The 12,181-nt window shown below is 31.1% G+C and overlaps 2 protein-coding genes across 2 annotated transcripts; one reads left to right on the plus strand and one right to left on the minus strand.

Annotated features, from left to right (window-relative positions):
- Positions 1-1,032: 1,032 nt before the first annotated feature.
- LOC110807810 (annexin Gh1-like) lies at positions 1,033-3,001 on the minus strand. Its single transcript, XM_022033069.2, has 4 exons — positions 2,308-3,001; positions 1,815-2,033; positions 1,617-1,706; positions 1,033-1,444 (listed from the first exon to the last, which is right to left on the minus strand). The coding sequence occupies exons 1-4, from the start codon at positions 2,761-2,763 to the stop codon at positions 1,232-1,234; spliced, it is 978 nt and encodes a 325-aa protein (XP_021888761.1). The 5' UTR covers positions 2,764-3,001; the 3' UTR covers positions 1,033-1,231.
- Positions 3,002-5,972: 2,971 nt separating this feature from the next.
- LOC110807786 (RNA binding (RRM/RBD/RNP motifs) family protein) lies at positions 5,973-10,268 on the plus strand. Its single transcript, XM_088223028.1, has 8 exons — positions 5,973-6,113; positions 6,238-6,341; positions 6,867-6,942; positions 8,080-8,151; positions 8,227-8,292; positions 8,524-8,864; positions 9,632-9,755; positions 9,893-10,268. The coding sequence occupies exons 1-8, from the start codon at positions 6,108-6,110 to the stop codon at positions 9,911-9,913; spliced, it is 810 nt and encodes a 269-aa protein (XP_088079154.1). The 5' UTR covers positions 5,973-6,107; the 3' UTR covers positions 9,914-10,268.
- Positions 10,269-12,181: the final 1,913 nt, after the last annotated feature.

Raw genomic sequence — 12,181 nt, forward strand, 5'->3', positions numbered from 1 at the left:
TTTATTCTTTCTTTTTTTTCCCTGTTCAAAGTTCTCTCTGTTTTCTTCTTAAATTAATTTGCTAACAGCCACTTAAAGAGAATGATGTGAATTCAGATTATACTTCTATATGTGTCATCATATAGAGATTATTATAGTGTATTATAATCTGTGTTTATATATTATTTATTGATGAATAATTTTGTCAGTATCTATGTTGATACCCAAATCTAAATATAGTTAAAAATAATTATTTATAAATTTTAATATGTTTAAATTAAATATAAGATGAATATGATAATTAATATGTGTTTTTTGAATTTTCTTATGTGGTTCATATATTAGTTTTAATTATGGTTGATGAATTAAAATTAATTATAGTAATGTATTTAAAAATAAGTATATAAATATATAGTTATATTCTTATCGATCTACTGTACAATCACAAATTTAAAAATTGAATTTTTTAATTAGTCTCTTCTTCTTCTTCTTCTTCTTCCTTTCGTTACTAACGAAATATTATTTTTCCCAACTGACTCTTGAAAATTAAAATGAAAACCCTCAGCCATCCCTAAGCATAGTTTTGAAAAATTCCACATAATAGGAAAATGTTTTCAGAAAAATTAATTAATGAGCTAGGATTCCATCTTAATTATAATTCTCTCTAATACTGAAGTAAAGTTTGGATACCCTTTAATGGAGGCTGCTTGGACGATGAAATCTTGGAGCTTTGAGTATTTGCAGCTAAAATGAAAGAAAAACTGGAAAAGGTACAATTTTTTAAACACCCAAAAAAAATTTTGGGATTACATTTAATTTTATTGATGTTTATATCCATATATATATATATATATATATGTATGTACAGATGTTTATTTACATGTTCTGCTTGCAGACTTTCTTGTAAACACATGCATCTTTAAACCCAGTCGTGGTTCTTATGAAAAGATTTTGGAGATATTCAGTAGAAATTTGAGGGATGCAAGTGATCCACAAACATAACGTATGCGTATATATATATATATATATATATATATATATCCACTATTACTATACGAGTGAATTATATTTATGTAAATAACACCATCTTGGATACAAAATGCACATTCATATAATCTAAACTAAACCCAGTTGTAAGTGCTTTATGTATATATGCCTGTGTGTATATATATATATATATATGTAGTTTAGTCAATGTGTAAGTCTGCAAAAAAGGGTAGTTGGTTGGATTGGAATGAAGCAGAGGATCAAGTCAAGAACAAAGTGTTTTTGAAGCTAAAGCAAGAAGGAAATCTGTATAATCCCCAGATGGTAGACTCTCACAGATTGAATCTCTCAGTTCCACTCCATATTTCTTCTTGAAAACTTTCTGAATCTCATTCATGTCTACCTCTGCTCTGCTCACCATCACCCTTGTTAAGCTGCTCCCTCTCTCTCCTCTTCCTTTTATGCCTCCATGCAATTCCTTCACATGAAAACCAAATCCCAGTTAATGGAATTTCTAGTTCCTTAAACCGACAAAGTCTCTTCATATATATTTATATATGTAATTGAAAATTATTTTGACATAATTAATGATAAATACAAAAGATAAGATCATGGTGATTAATGGAATTTGCAAGGACTAGGTTAATTACCTTCGCGTAGTAACTAAGTGGGTTACACATGCATTTTATAACCAATTTCAAAGTGTTTTCGAATTCAGTCGAGTTTTCCCTCTTGAATGACTGCAAGAAGTGAAAATGTTTGATATATATATATGAGTAATGTTAAGAAAGATTAAATGAGAATGAGATAGGTGAAGCAAGTTCTATATATATATATATATATAGCACCTTTATGTAGTCATATCCATATATGTGTTTATAGCAAGAGAATGTCAACTTGAGCTGTGGAATGCTCCTTTTACTGAAAATCTCAAGCACAACAGCTTCTTCAATCCCCCCTGCACTTCCTTCTCCTACCTCGTAAAGCCTTCTTGCATCGCATTTTGCTACGTGTTGACTCACATCCATCTCGTGTGCCTTGTGTGATGCTCCGAATGCTACAAGAATCTAACCCATTATCACTTTAATTTTAGTTTTGTTATACATGAGTTGACTCTTATTTTTCAAAAATAATTTATTGAAACTGATGAAAAGAGCAAATAACTTTTTAGAAAACCGACAGTTTTTTATGAATGATGAGTATTTCTATTTTTTTCTTTGTGGGTGTAATTTTAATTTCGTGTATACCCTTATACATGTATTTATTACGAGAAAGATTATATTTTTTATAAATACTTAATTATCATATTGAGATGTAAGAATTTTTGTTTAAAAAAAATACCTTTTGGAAGGAATGTGGAGGATCGATGTTGATAATATCTTGTTCAAGCTGACTTTTGAATCTTGCTTGGTATGCTTGTTTCATAAGAGCAATATGACTAGATTTTCTACCCACAAAGATCTCCACAAGAGCCTTGAAATCAATATCATCTTGTTTAAGAGCTTCTCTAGCCACGACAGCATCACGTTCACACGAATCCAGCATCCACATCAATAAGGCTGCAGATGCTTTCGCCAAACTCTGCCCACTATTAATGCTATTGCTTCTCCGAAAAAGAAAACTTGCCAAGTCTTCTCCATACATAGTCTTATAAGTCTCTCTAATTTGTTTACGTTCAACTCGGGTTCGATTTGCCAAAGCTCGAATCAATCTGTTTGTTCGTCCCCAACATTCGTGAATTTCTCTGCATTCGTTCTCGAAACCATGGCTTGAGGAGGGCAAAACTGCAGTACCCATGTTTTAAAATCATAAATTCTTGCCATTAAACTTGCTATTTACCTCCATTTCCATGACTTATATAGATGCAGCCATGACTTGCAGACCAAGGAAAGAACCTCTTGTCAACTAACCACTTTTTTTTTTTCAAGAAAAACCAATTAAAGACATCTTATTAGAGTAAAATAAGAAAAGAATTACATAAGAATTTTAGGTTCTACCATATAGATATGGGAAATATACATAGTGGGTTTAAAATGTGCTTTGTGATGATGATGAAAGGAAGAAAGAAAAGTAAAAGAAGAAGAAATATCTTTAAATTTTTTAGCAGAAAGTGATGAGTAAGAGACTTGTAGTTTTGTGGAAGTGGCATGTGAAAATTTGTTTGGTTGCAGACAGTTTCATGGATTTCCTAGTAGACTATGAGTCTGAAAAAGAAAAGATGCTTCTTCTTTTTCCTCTTTTCTTTTTCACTGCTTTCCATTTTTCCTATTTCCTTCTAATATAACTTCCACCATTTTCTTTTTCTTCATCCCATTTGACTTTTTCTCTTTATTTAATCCTCACACTCTAAATGAATCAAGAGGAAGTCTGCGAAAAAAGACTATACATTTCGTTGTATTCTCAATGAAACCTAAAATTTTTTAATGAGTTTCAACTTTCACATATCGTGGTATATGGTATAAATTCGAACTTTGCTTAAAAATAAACTCTTAATTATAACAGTATCGAACAAACCATCATTTTATTAGATTGTTAATATTTATATTCTTTATTTTAAATGTATGGATAATATAATAAAACGGAATGATGATGAAAGTTAATTTTTTTGTTATTTTAATAAATTTATTAAAAAAATTGTACTTCTCTTCATTTTCAAACACTAAACATACAAAAGTTTAATATTTTTTTAGAGAATAAACCCATTTAAGAAGTAAGAGTGGGAGGCTTGACAAAACATGAGCAATGAGGGAGACAAATTTTTTGGGTTGGGCTTTAGTGTAAAATTTTATATATTTAAGAAAATATACTCAACAATATATAATTTAAAAATCAAAGAAGTTTAAAAATTATTCAATGAATTATATTGTAGTATTTTAGGAGTGAACCACACAGCCAATCAAATGATAGTGGAATCACATTGATTTATTGTTTTCATCATCAAATCCCAAAAAGGTTGATGAGTTAAAGCTCCCCACTTGGCAGGCAAAAAATGGGTTAGACCAATTTCAGCACTTACCATACCATGTGTGGTGGATGTCTACCATGCACCCATCAATATCATTCTCTCTCCACTATAAATTATTTTTCTTCGTCATATTCACATTTAAAATGTTATCTTTTAATCAAACCATAACTTAAGTTAAGTTAGTTTTGTTACCAAACATTCAGTCATTCATTTAAAAAAAAAAAAAAATCTAAACTAATTGAAACTGAAGCCTAAACTTTGATATTGAACTTAAACTAATCAGTTAATAAAGTGGTACATCCCAACTCAATGTTGCAACATCTCTTATGCACACTTAACTTTTGAGGGTTTCGTCCGTTGCCAATTTGATACTTAACGATAAAATTTATGATTTGTCACTTGATGTTATCTTACGATCCTTACACTTCATTTATCACTCACTCTCTAGCTCATGTTACCGCTCACAGTTACGTTCTTCTAAATTTCAGTTGATATCATATGTGAATCGCTCACACTCAAACCTCAACTCTACTCTCCTGCACCACCGGAGCCTCAGGTGATCAAGCCCTCACTCTAGGGCTCTCATTTGTCGACCCTCACTCTCTAGCTCCAACAACATCTCAACCAATCAGGCCTCACCTCCAACCTAGATCCTCTAGCTCCAAGGTCTCGGACAATTAAGGTAGAGGTACCACTTAACTAACCTGATTATAATTAAGTATTATTTTATAATACTTTGCTACTATTTTATTAATTTACGTATAAATTACTTATAATTTTATTTGTATATAATTTTGTACTATTATGATAATATAGTTCGAACTAATGTTATATTTAAATAAATCGTTCTAAATTGATCTAGAAGTAATCTAATACAGTCTACTCTTAAATTTAAAAGTTACGAAATTTTCGATCTAATTTGAACTAATTCAATCTTAAACCGTTTCACACATCTACCCTGTGATAAGTAAAAAAAAATTAATCTTTATCAAAATTCTACACAACAAAATAAGGTCCGTTACGTACTTTTAATTACTAATTTTGATCCTAATTATTAAAAACTCACACACTTGTTTTTATCACAATGTTAATTTTTTATTATAGTATAAATTACTTTTTAACAAGGATGCATATATTAATAATTAAAATTAATTTTTTAAGATAAAATAGAATACGAGTCTATTTAAACAAAAATAATTAATTTAACATAATAGTCTACTAAGTAAAATTTTTAATTTTTTTCAAAAAAATTACGATATCGAATCTTATAAAAAATAAAAAATTTATTACTGGTAAATATATTATAATAGTTCACATATTATGTTTAATTTAATAAAATTAAAAATTTAATTTATTAATATATTAATAAAATTATGATTAAATTAATTATAATATATAAATAAAAATAACATAATGTATCGTTTTAAGTTTATTGAGTTAAAAGTAAATATAATAAGTTGAAGATTCGAAAAAACTTTTACCGTAAAAAAAAAAAAAAAAAACGGACGGTTAGTTTTTGTTTGGATAAAAAGTGAAAAGACGTAAATTAGCACGCGCAGTCCTCATCGGCATCCCGCAAGTCCACGGAAGGTCCCAGTAGGCGCTCAAAGTTCAAGGGAGCGTCATCATATATTGACCGACGCACCAAGCAAAGTATATCTGATATTCTTTTATATTTCCCAATTTACCCTTTTTATTTAAATTTACCTTAATACCCTTCTCCATTTACCCACCACACTATCCCTCTCTTTTTTTTTAAATTGCATTAATTGAAGAAATTTTGATTTTATAATTGTGATTAAGGGATTATTATGCTCAAATTTTTTAATTAATTGATTAACGAAAAATTAAATTAAAATAATTGGTATATAATATGTATTTTAATGAGGAAAAATAAAAATGAAAAGGATTTTGTTTCCAAATTTAAAAAAGTATTCCAATGGATAATCTGATATCGGGAAGGGCAAAATGGTCAAATGGGAAAAATGAAGGTAAGCAGAAGGTAAACACAAGGGCATTAATGGTGAATCTAAAGTCGCACCTTACATTCTCTCTTCCTGCTCAGGTCCGTCCAGCTTGTCTGCTGGCTCTCTCTCTCTCTCTCTCTCTCTCTCTCTCTCTCCCCCCATTACCTGACGCCATCACTTGCACAATTTAGGAGCCTAGTTCTTCTACAATGCAGGTGAGTTTTCTTTCTTGTCAACCAAAAGACCCTTCTCTACTTTTTGATTTTTAAACAATCCCAATATACAAAATGAATTCTTGATTTTGTTTCTTCCCTGTTTTTTTTTTTTGTTTTCGCCCAGACAAGAACTGTTCAAGTAAAGAACGTTTCAGATCTAGCGAGTGAGAGGGAGATTCACGAGTTCTTCTCCTTCTCTGGAGATATTGAACACATTGATATCCAGCGGTACGTTTATTTGTTTAGTTCTTGGATCTTTGTTGCTTTATTTGGTCGCTGTGAAAATGCTATCGAAAGGAAAGGAAACTGAAATTTTAGATGATGGGTTTTATGTGGGTTTAGAGTTTTACTTCTTGTTTATTTATTAGAATTAAAAGAAGACGACTTGCTGAAAACTGTTTCTAGTTTGCCGCCGGTTTTGAGTTCTTCTTTCTTTATTTTTTCGTTTCTCAGTTTTTCCTCGCATGCTCCGGAGATATTCATGCGAATTGAGTATTTAATTGTTGAATTTTTTCTTGGTAGAAATGAAATGAAATGATGTTTGGTTTGGAGGATGGATGGCATAACTTTAAGTTAATTAAACTCGGCTGTATATTACAATATTTTATTTTAAGCGTCAAAGTAGATTCTTATTTGTTTTCGCTCATGTTTGTTGTGTGTTATATATATGTATATGTATGTATAGATGTTTTGAGCAACCAAGTGTACTTTATGGGTTTCTTCAAGTTGTACATTTTTGTCTTTTTGATGCAGTGACTCTGAACAATCAAAAGTTGCATTCGTTACTTTCAAAGATCCTAAAGCACTTGAAATCGCCTTGTTGTTATCGGTATGTTGTCAAAGTAATTTGAGTTTATGAACTGTTTCTTTTGATCGATTCTCAAAAACAAAAATGTCCTGACTGTCATTGAGAATATAGTCAATCTTTGCTATGTAATAATTTCTTTTTTTGGAAATTAGAATTAATTTTCTATTTTCTAAAAATAACAATGTCCAGCTGCAGGTTAGGTTCTATATACTTATTTAAAGTTGAGATAGTTATTAGAACTATTTTTGTAAAAATTTTAGATTGCCAGATAGTGGGTTTTATAATTTATTGTCTTTGAAATTTTACTCTCCTTTGCTTTGGTTAATGAGAGGTAATGTTGCTTCAGAAAAATTTTGGGGGGTGGGGGTCACTCGTTTCTTCTTTGTTTCATTTTGAGGTTCAACAGCATGGACTTGATTTCTCAATGTACCAAAAACTTAAATGTGGGTGTATAAACTAGTTTTTCTCATTTATCTCATTAGCATATAAATCATGCAGTGGAACTAATTTTAGGTTCTTGCTGGGAAAAGAACAAGGATCCAAATTCTCCATTAGTTGTTAAACACCTACTTCTATGTGTAGCAGATGTGGTTTAATTACCATATAAGATAGTAGATCAAATCACGTTGAGCATTGTGAGCTGTTTTCTGATGAGATCCGGGCTGAATGGTTGTCTGTGTAATTCAACAGGATTTATTTCCAACAAGGGACACTCTTGAAAGAAGAGAACAATCCTGAAAAAAATGTAGCTGTATTTTACAGTTGAAATGAATTTGCATTAAGATCACTTGCTTTCTCAAAAATAAAACCCTTGTTATCAACAGTCAATATTTTTGAAGTTAATTCTTTTGAGTAAACTACCACATGATTTTAGCTATATGAAGTTTCTCTTAGGTATGGCTTTCATTTCTTTTTCTGGACTTATAGCAATTTTTTGTCATATTTTTAGTTAACATAATGAAGTTCTTCGAATCCTGTAAGAATTTTATGATAAAAGACATCATTTCTGGATTGCTTTACATATGGCATAGTCTTTTTTGGGAAGGGCATCACCATCATTTGCCATAAGTTTGTGATTGGAAATCTGCTGCTTTATTTGAATATATAGTCTGCATCGTGTCAATCTGGAAAGTCAAAACAATTATGTTTTAATCTCAGGGAGCAACAATAGTAGACCGGATTGTGAGCATATCCCCAGCTGAAAACTATGTTCCAAAACACCAAGTGCAGGTAAGTTGACACGATAAGTATATTTGTTTGCTTTCAACTGCTTTAGCTGACTTTTTATGTTTGCAATTTATGCAGGATGTAGCCGTGGTTAATAATGCTGTATCTGTAGTTCCTGATGAAAATAGTTTGCCAAATGCCGAGGTAATCAAAATCGTTGGTGCATACTTGAATCATTGTTAAAGTTCTAGATTCCCTGTCAATGATCTCAGAATGCTGTTTGGTAAAGTTTAGAGGCTACTGATCATTTCCAGATGCCTCCTACTTAGTAATATGTTAATATGCAAGTTGCATTAGATAAATGCAGTTGTTGCCTTACAATTGCACTTTATATTGTCCTTTTTCTAGCTGTTGGTAACCTGTCTTTTCTATCAGGCGAGGAGTAGTCCCAATAGAAATGGAAGGATTTATGTCAGCAGAGCACAAGATGTGGTTGCGAGCATGCTGGCCAAAGGTTCAGCACTTGGTCAAGATGCAGTAAATAAAGCAAAGGCATTTGATGAGAAGCATCAGTTAACAGCCAGTGCATCTGCCAAAGTTATGTCCTTTGATAAAAGAGTTGGGCTTACAGATAAACTAACAGTTGGTATTTCAGTGGTTAATGAGAAAGTGAAGTCTGTTGATCAGAGGCTTCATGTATCCAATAAAACAATGGCAGCAATATTTGCTGCAGAGAGGAAAATAAATGACACTGGATCAGCTGTCAAGTCGAGCAGGTGAGGAATTTCTCCCTTGGAAGGGGATGCTCTTTTTCTCTGGCTGTGGTTTGAATTACAGAATATATCCATGTCAAATCACCATATTTTGTCTAAGTGAATGATTTTTTATTTATGATGCTCGTGACTTGGTGTAGGACTTGTTGACCTGATCTTGGAAATTCTTAACTAGAGTTTTATACAGTGCATGTTAATGGCGCCTTTTCAGGTGTTAGTAAATGGTTAATTAAAGTATTTTATTTCACTAATTGTAGTTTGTGCTGGTGCACTACTAATGATTTTTGCAATCCATTTATTTTCTGTTTAGTATGAGTCCTTGCTAGTGGCATGACTGGCATAGTTCAGAACTTCCATATGTAATCGGGTTAACATCTATAGTTAATCAGCTTTTTCACGGGTTCATGCAGAAGATTGGAACCATTTCTTTTTCTTTTTCCCATTGAGAAACAGACGGGAATCATTCTTGTGCACAAGGATTTTATATTAATTCATTTATTTTGGTGGCGAAAGGGAAGGGAAGGAGGGTCACAGTTTATATTTTTGTTAGTTTCATTTCTTATTTGCATGTGTGATCTTGTTAAAGAAAATATTCTCTGTCTGCTTTCCTTTTGCTTCCAATAATTTGAAACTGGCTGGCTGGCTACTTTTTGGTAATTGTCTTTTAGTACAGATAAGATGTCCTCTTAAACTTTGGTCATAATTTTGCATGTTTCTCCAATAGAAAACGGAGAAGTGCTGGTCAATAACTTTGTGCTTGTTTTGAATAGGTACGTTACCGCAGGGGCAGCATGGTTTAGTGGTGCTTTCAGTAAAGTTGCAAAAGCTGGGCAGGTTGCTGGTACAAAAACTAGAGAAAAGTTCAATCTAGCTGTATCGAATTTAACTTCTAAGGTGAGAATTATCTCTGGTAGAATTATCGTTGTTTCATCAGTGGTACTTGGAATTCCAGACAAGGAAATCTAACCCTACCTGGTAATAGTTTTGCTAGATTAGCTTTTATAATAATGTTTTTATGCTGTGAAATGCAGGATCCTCCAATTGCAGTTTAAGTAGAAGTATTGTTGTGCATAAGTTTAAAGTGATTGCATTCACAACCATGGTCCTCCAATCATGAAAAGGAGGAATGAGGTTTGGTCTAGAACCACATTCTCGATGCATGATGGGACAAATCTGTCTGGTGTTGCCTCTGTTGTCTGGCTTGATTGATATTCTGGCATTAGTTTCTCTTTCTTTTGGTAAAAATGTTGTGGCATTAGTTAATAGGCGAAATTTCAGTATTTCCCCGATTATTTCTGCATTCATTTATTCCTAGGGTGTTTTCTGCCTGTCGGTTTCTTGTAATACCACATTGTTTTCGAGTTGGAAGGGAATTAAAATTGTAAACAGAAAAGTCTTAGATTGTTATGCCCTCTGCCTTCTATGGATTCCCAAGTTCATTTTTTCATTATTCAAACATTTATTGAATTTTTCTCACAGATTCAGTGATGGGAGAGGCAAATGAATCAAGGGTTCATCTTTTTTCCTAAGAAAGATTGTTTCTTTGTGTTTGAAAGCTTTCTTTTTTTTCCTCTTTCTTTCTTTCTTTCTTTCCTTCCAATCACAGCTAAGAAGTGGAAAAACAGAGAAATGAAAATTTCTTATCAGGTTGGATACGTCTTCTAATTGGCGTGCCAGCCTTTATTATCAAAATGACTAGTCGGCAAATCGTGGATGATGATTTACGATAGAAGAAAGTTGAAACAATGAAGGAATATTATTAGTTTTAGAATTTCCATTTTTGACAAGAAGCCAAGATGATCATGACTGGTCTTCTGGTCTCTTACTGTTTAAACTACTAAACTATATCTTGGAACCACATGTTGATGTGAATGTAAAGCCATACTGTATAGATGTGTATAGCTGTTAAAGATTGTGGCCGTTGAATGTTGGCTTTCATTATCAATATAATATAATATATATATGTATATATGTGCATATAAATTATTATTTTTTTTTAAATTTCCAAACAATTGACGAGCCAATAATCTTGGTTCATGTGAACCATCTTTTTTTTTTTTTTTTTCAAAAAAAAACTTTGAAATGAAAAATCAACTAATAAAAGTCAATTGACTATTCTATGGCTATAAACCGTACACAATTTATTAATTTCATATATATATATATGCACCATAATACCAAGTCCGATCATTTTTTAGCTTTACTAGTGCACCACCTTTTTAAATAATATATTTTGTATATGTTTATATTATATCTTAATTTATTTATTTATTCGCAAATATAGTTTTGCATATATTAAATTATTTTTTTTTTAAATTTTTTACAAATATTGTAATTATATACAAAATGGGTATGTTTTCTCAAATCTCATCTTCTATATTTTGTCTTAATATAAAATTTATTTTGGGGCTAATAAACTTATCTAAAAAATGTCTTTATAGATTTCCCATTGTAGATGATGTTTCGGTTTCATCGTCTCAAAATAAAAATATATATTACATATATTAATTCAATTTTCGAATATTTTTAGGGTAAAAATGTAAATATACGGAAAAGTAAATCCTACAGCAGCCGTCGCGTTTGATATGGAAAACCGGAAGCACGCAAACCAAGACTTGACTGCTTCACGGTTGTCTCCGTAGGCGCGAGAAACCTCCCGTAGTAAGATGCCACGTAAGCAATGCGATGTCATCTTGCTGATGTGGCTTGTCCCGATTGACTTTTGGTTCGCCAATATTAAACCTCTTTTGTCTTCTTTATTTTTATTAAAATAATATTTAAACAAAATTCAAATGACTAAAAGTAATTTAGCTTTAAACTAATTTTAAAATGGTAATAATTGTTTAAATATATAGAATTTTAAAGTTATACGATTCTTTTTAATTATTACGTCACTTTAAGAAAGGAAGTTCATGAATTAAAAAATTATTAAAAAAAAGCAAATTTCTGTTTTACGATAAGGACCTTTACTGTGTGTTAGAAATGGAAGAAATAATAAAAAAAATATATATATATATATATATAAAGATTATACTAAGGGCATAATGGTCAAATCAAATGTTTGACAGGTAACGAGAAAACCATAAATCTTAAACGAGGATCTTTTCAGTTTCTGAACTTTATCAGTTTTACGCCACGTGGCATCAGGAGAGCACATTAGTTGTACACGAAACATGTTACGTGGCCGAAGAGAAAAGTTGTTATTATTTTTGTATAAATTATTAAATTATTTTCTAAAATTAACAGTTTAGTTTTTTATTGTAATTTAATTTTTAAATTTTTTTTTTATTTTAAACGTGCAGTTTTTTATTTTTAATATA

This window comes from Carica papaya, chromosome 6, assembly GCF_054855325.1.
Source record: "Carica papaya isolate Zhongbai chromosome 6, ASM5485532v1, whole genome shotgun sequence".
Lineage (NCBI taxonomy): Eukaryota > Viridiplantae > Streptophyta > Magnoliopsida > Brassicales > Caricaceae > Carica > Carica papaya.

Bases quoted from the DNA above. Each gene is read 5' to 3' on its own strand.
- LOC110807810 (XM_022033069.2), bottom strand. From the start codon at position 2,763: ATGGGTACTGCAGTTTTGCCCTCCTCAAGCCATGGTTTCGAGAACGAA. The intron at 2,034-2,307 runs GTATTTTTTTTA...ATAATGGGTTAG, and splicing joins CTCCACATTCCTTCCAAAAG to ATTCTTGTAGCATTCGGAGC. The intron at 1,707-1,814 runs GTGCTATATATA...CACTTCTTGCAG, and splicing joins ATGGATATGACTACATAAAG to TCATTCAAGAGGGAAAACTC.
- LOC110807786 (XM_088223028.1), top strand. The intron at 6,342-6,866 runs GTACGTTTATTT...TTTTTGATGCAG, and splicing joins GAACACATTGATATCCAGCG to TGACTCTGAACAATCAAAAG. The intron at 8,865-9,631 runs GTGAGGAATTTC...TGTTTTGAATAG, and splicing joins TCAGCTGTCAAGTCGAGCAG to GTACGTTACCGCAGGGGCAG.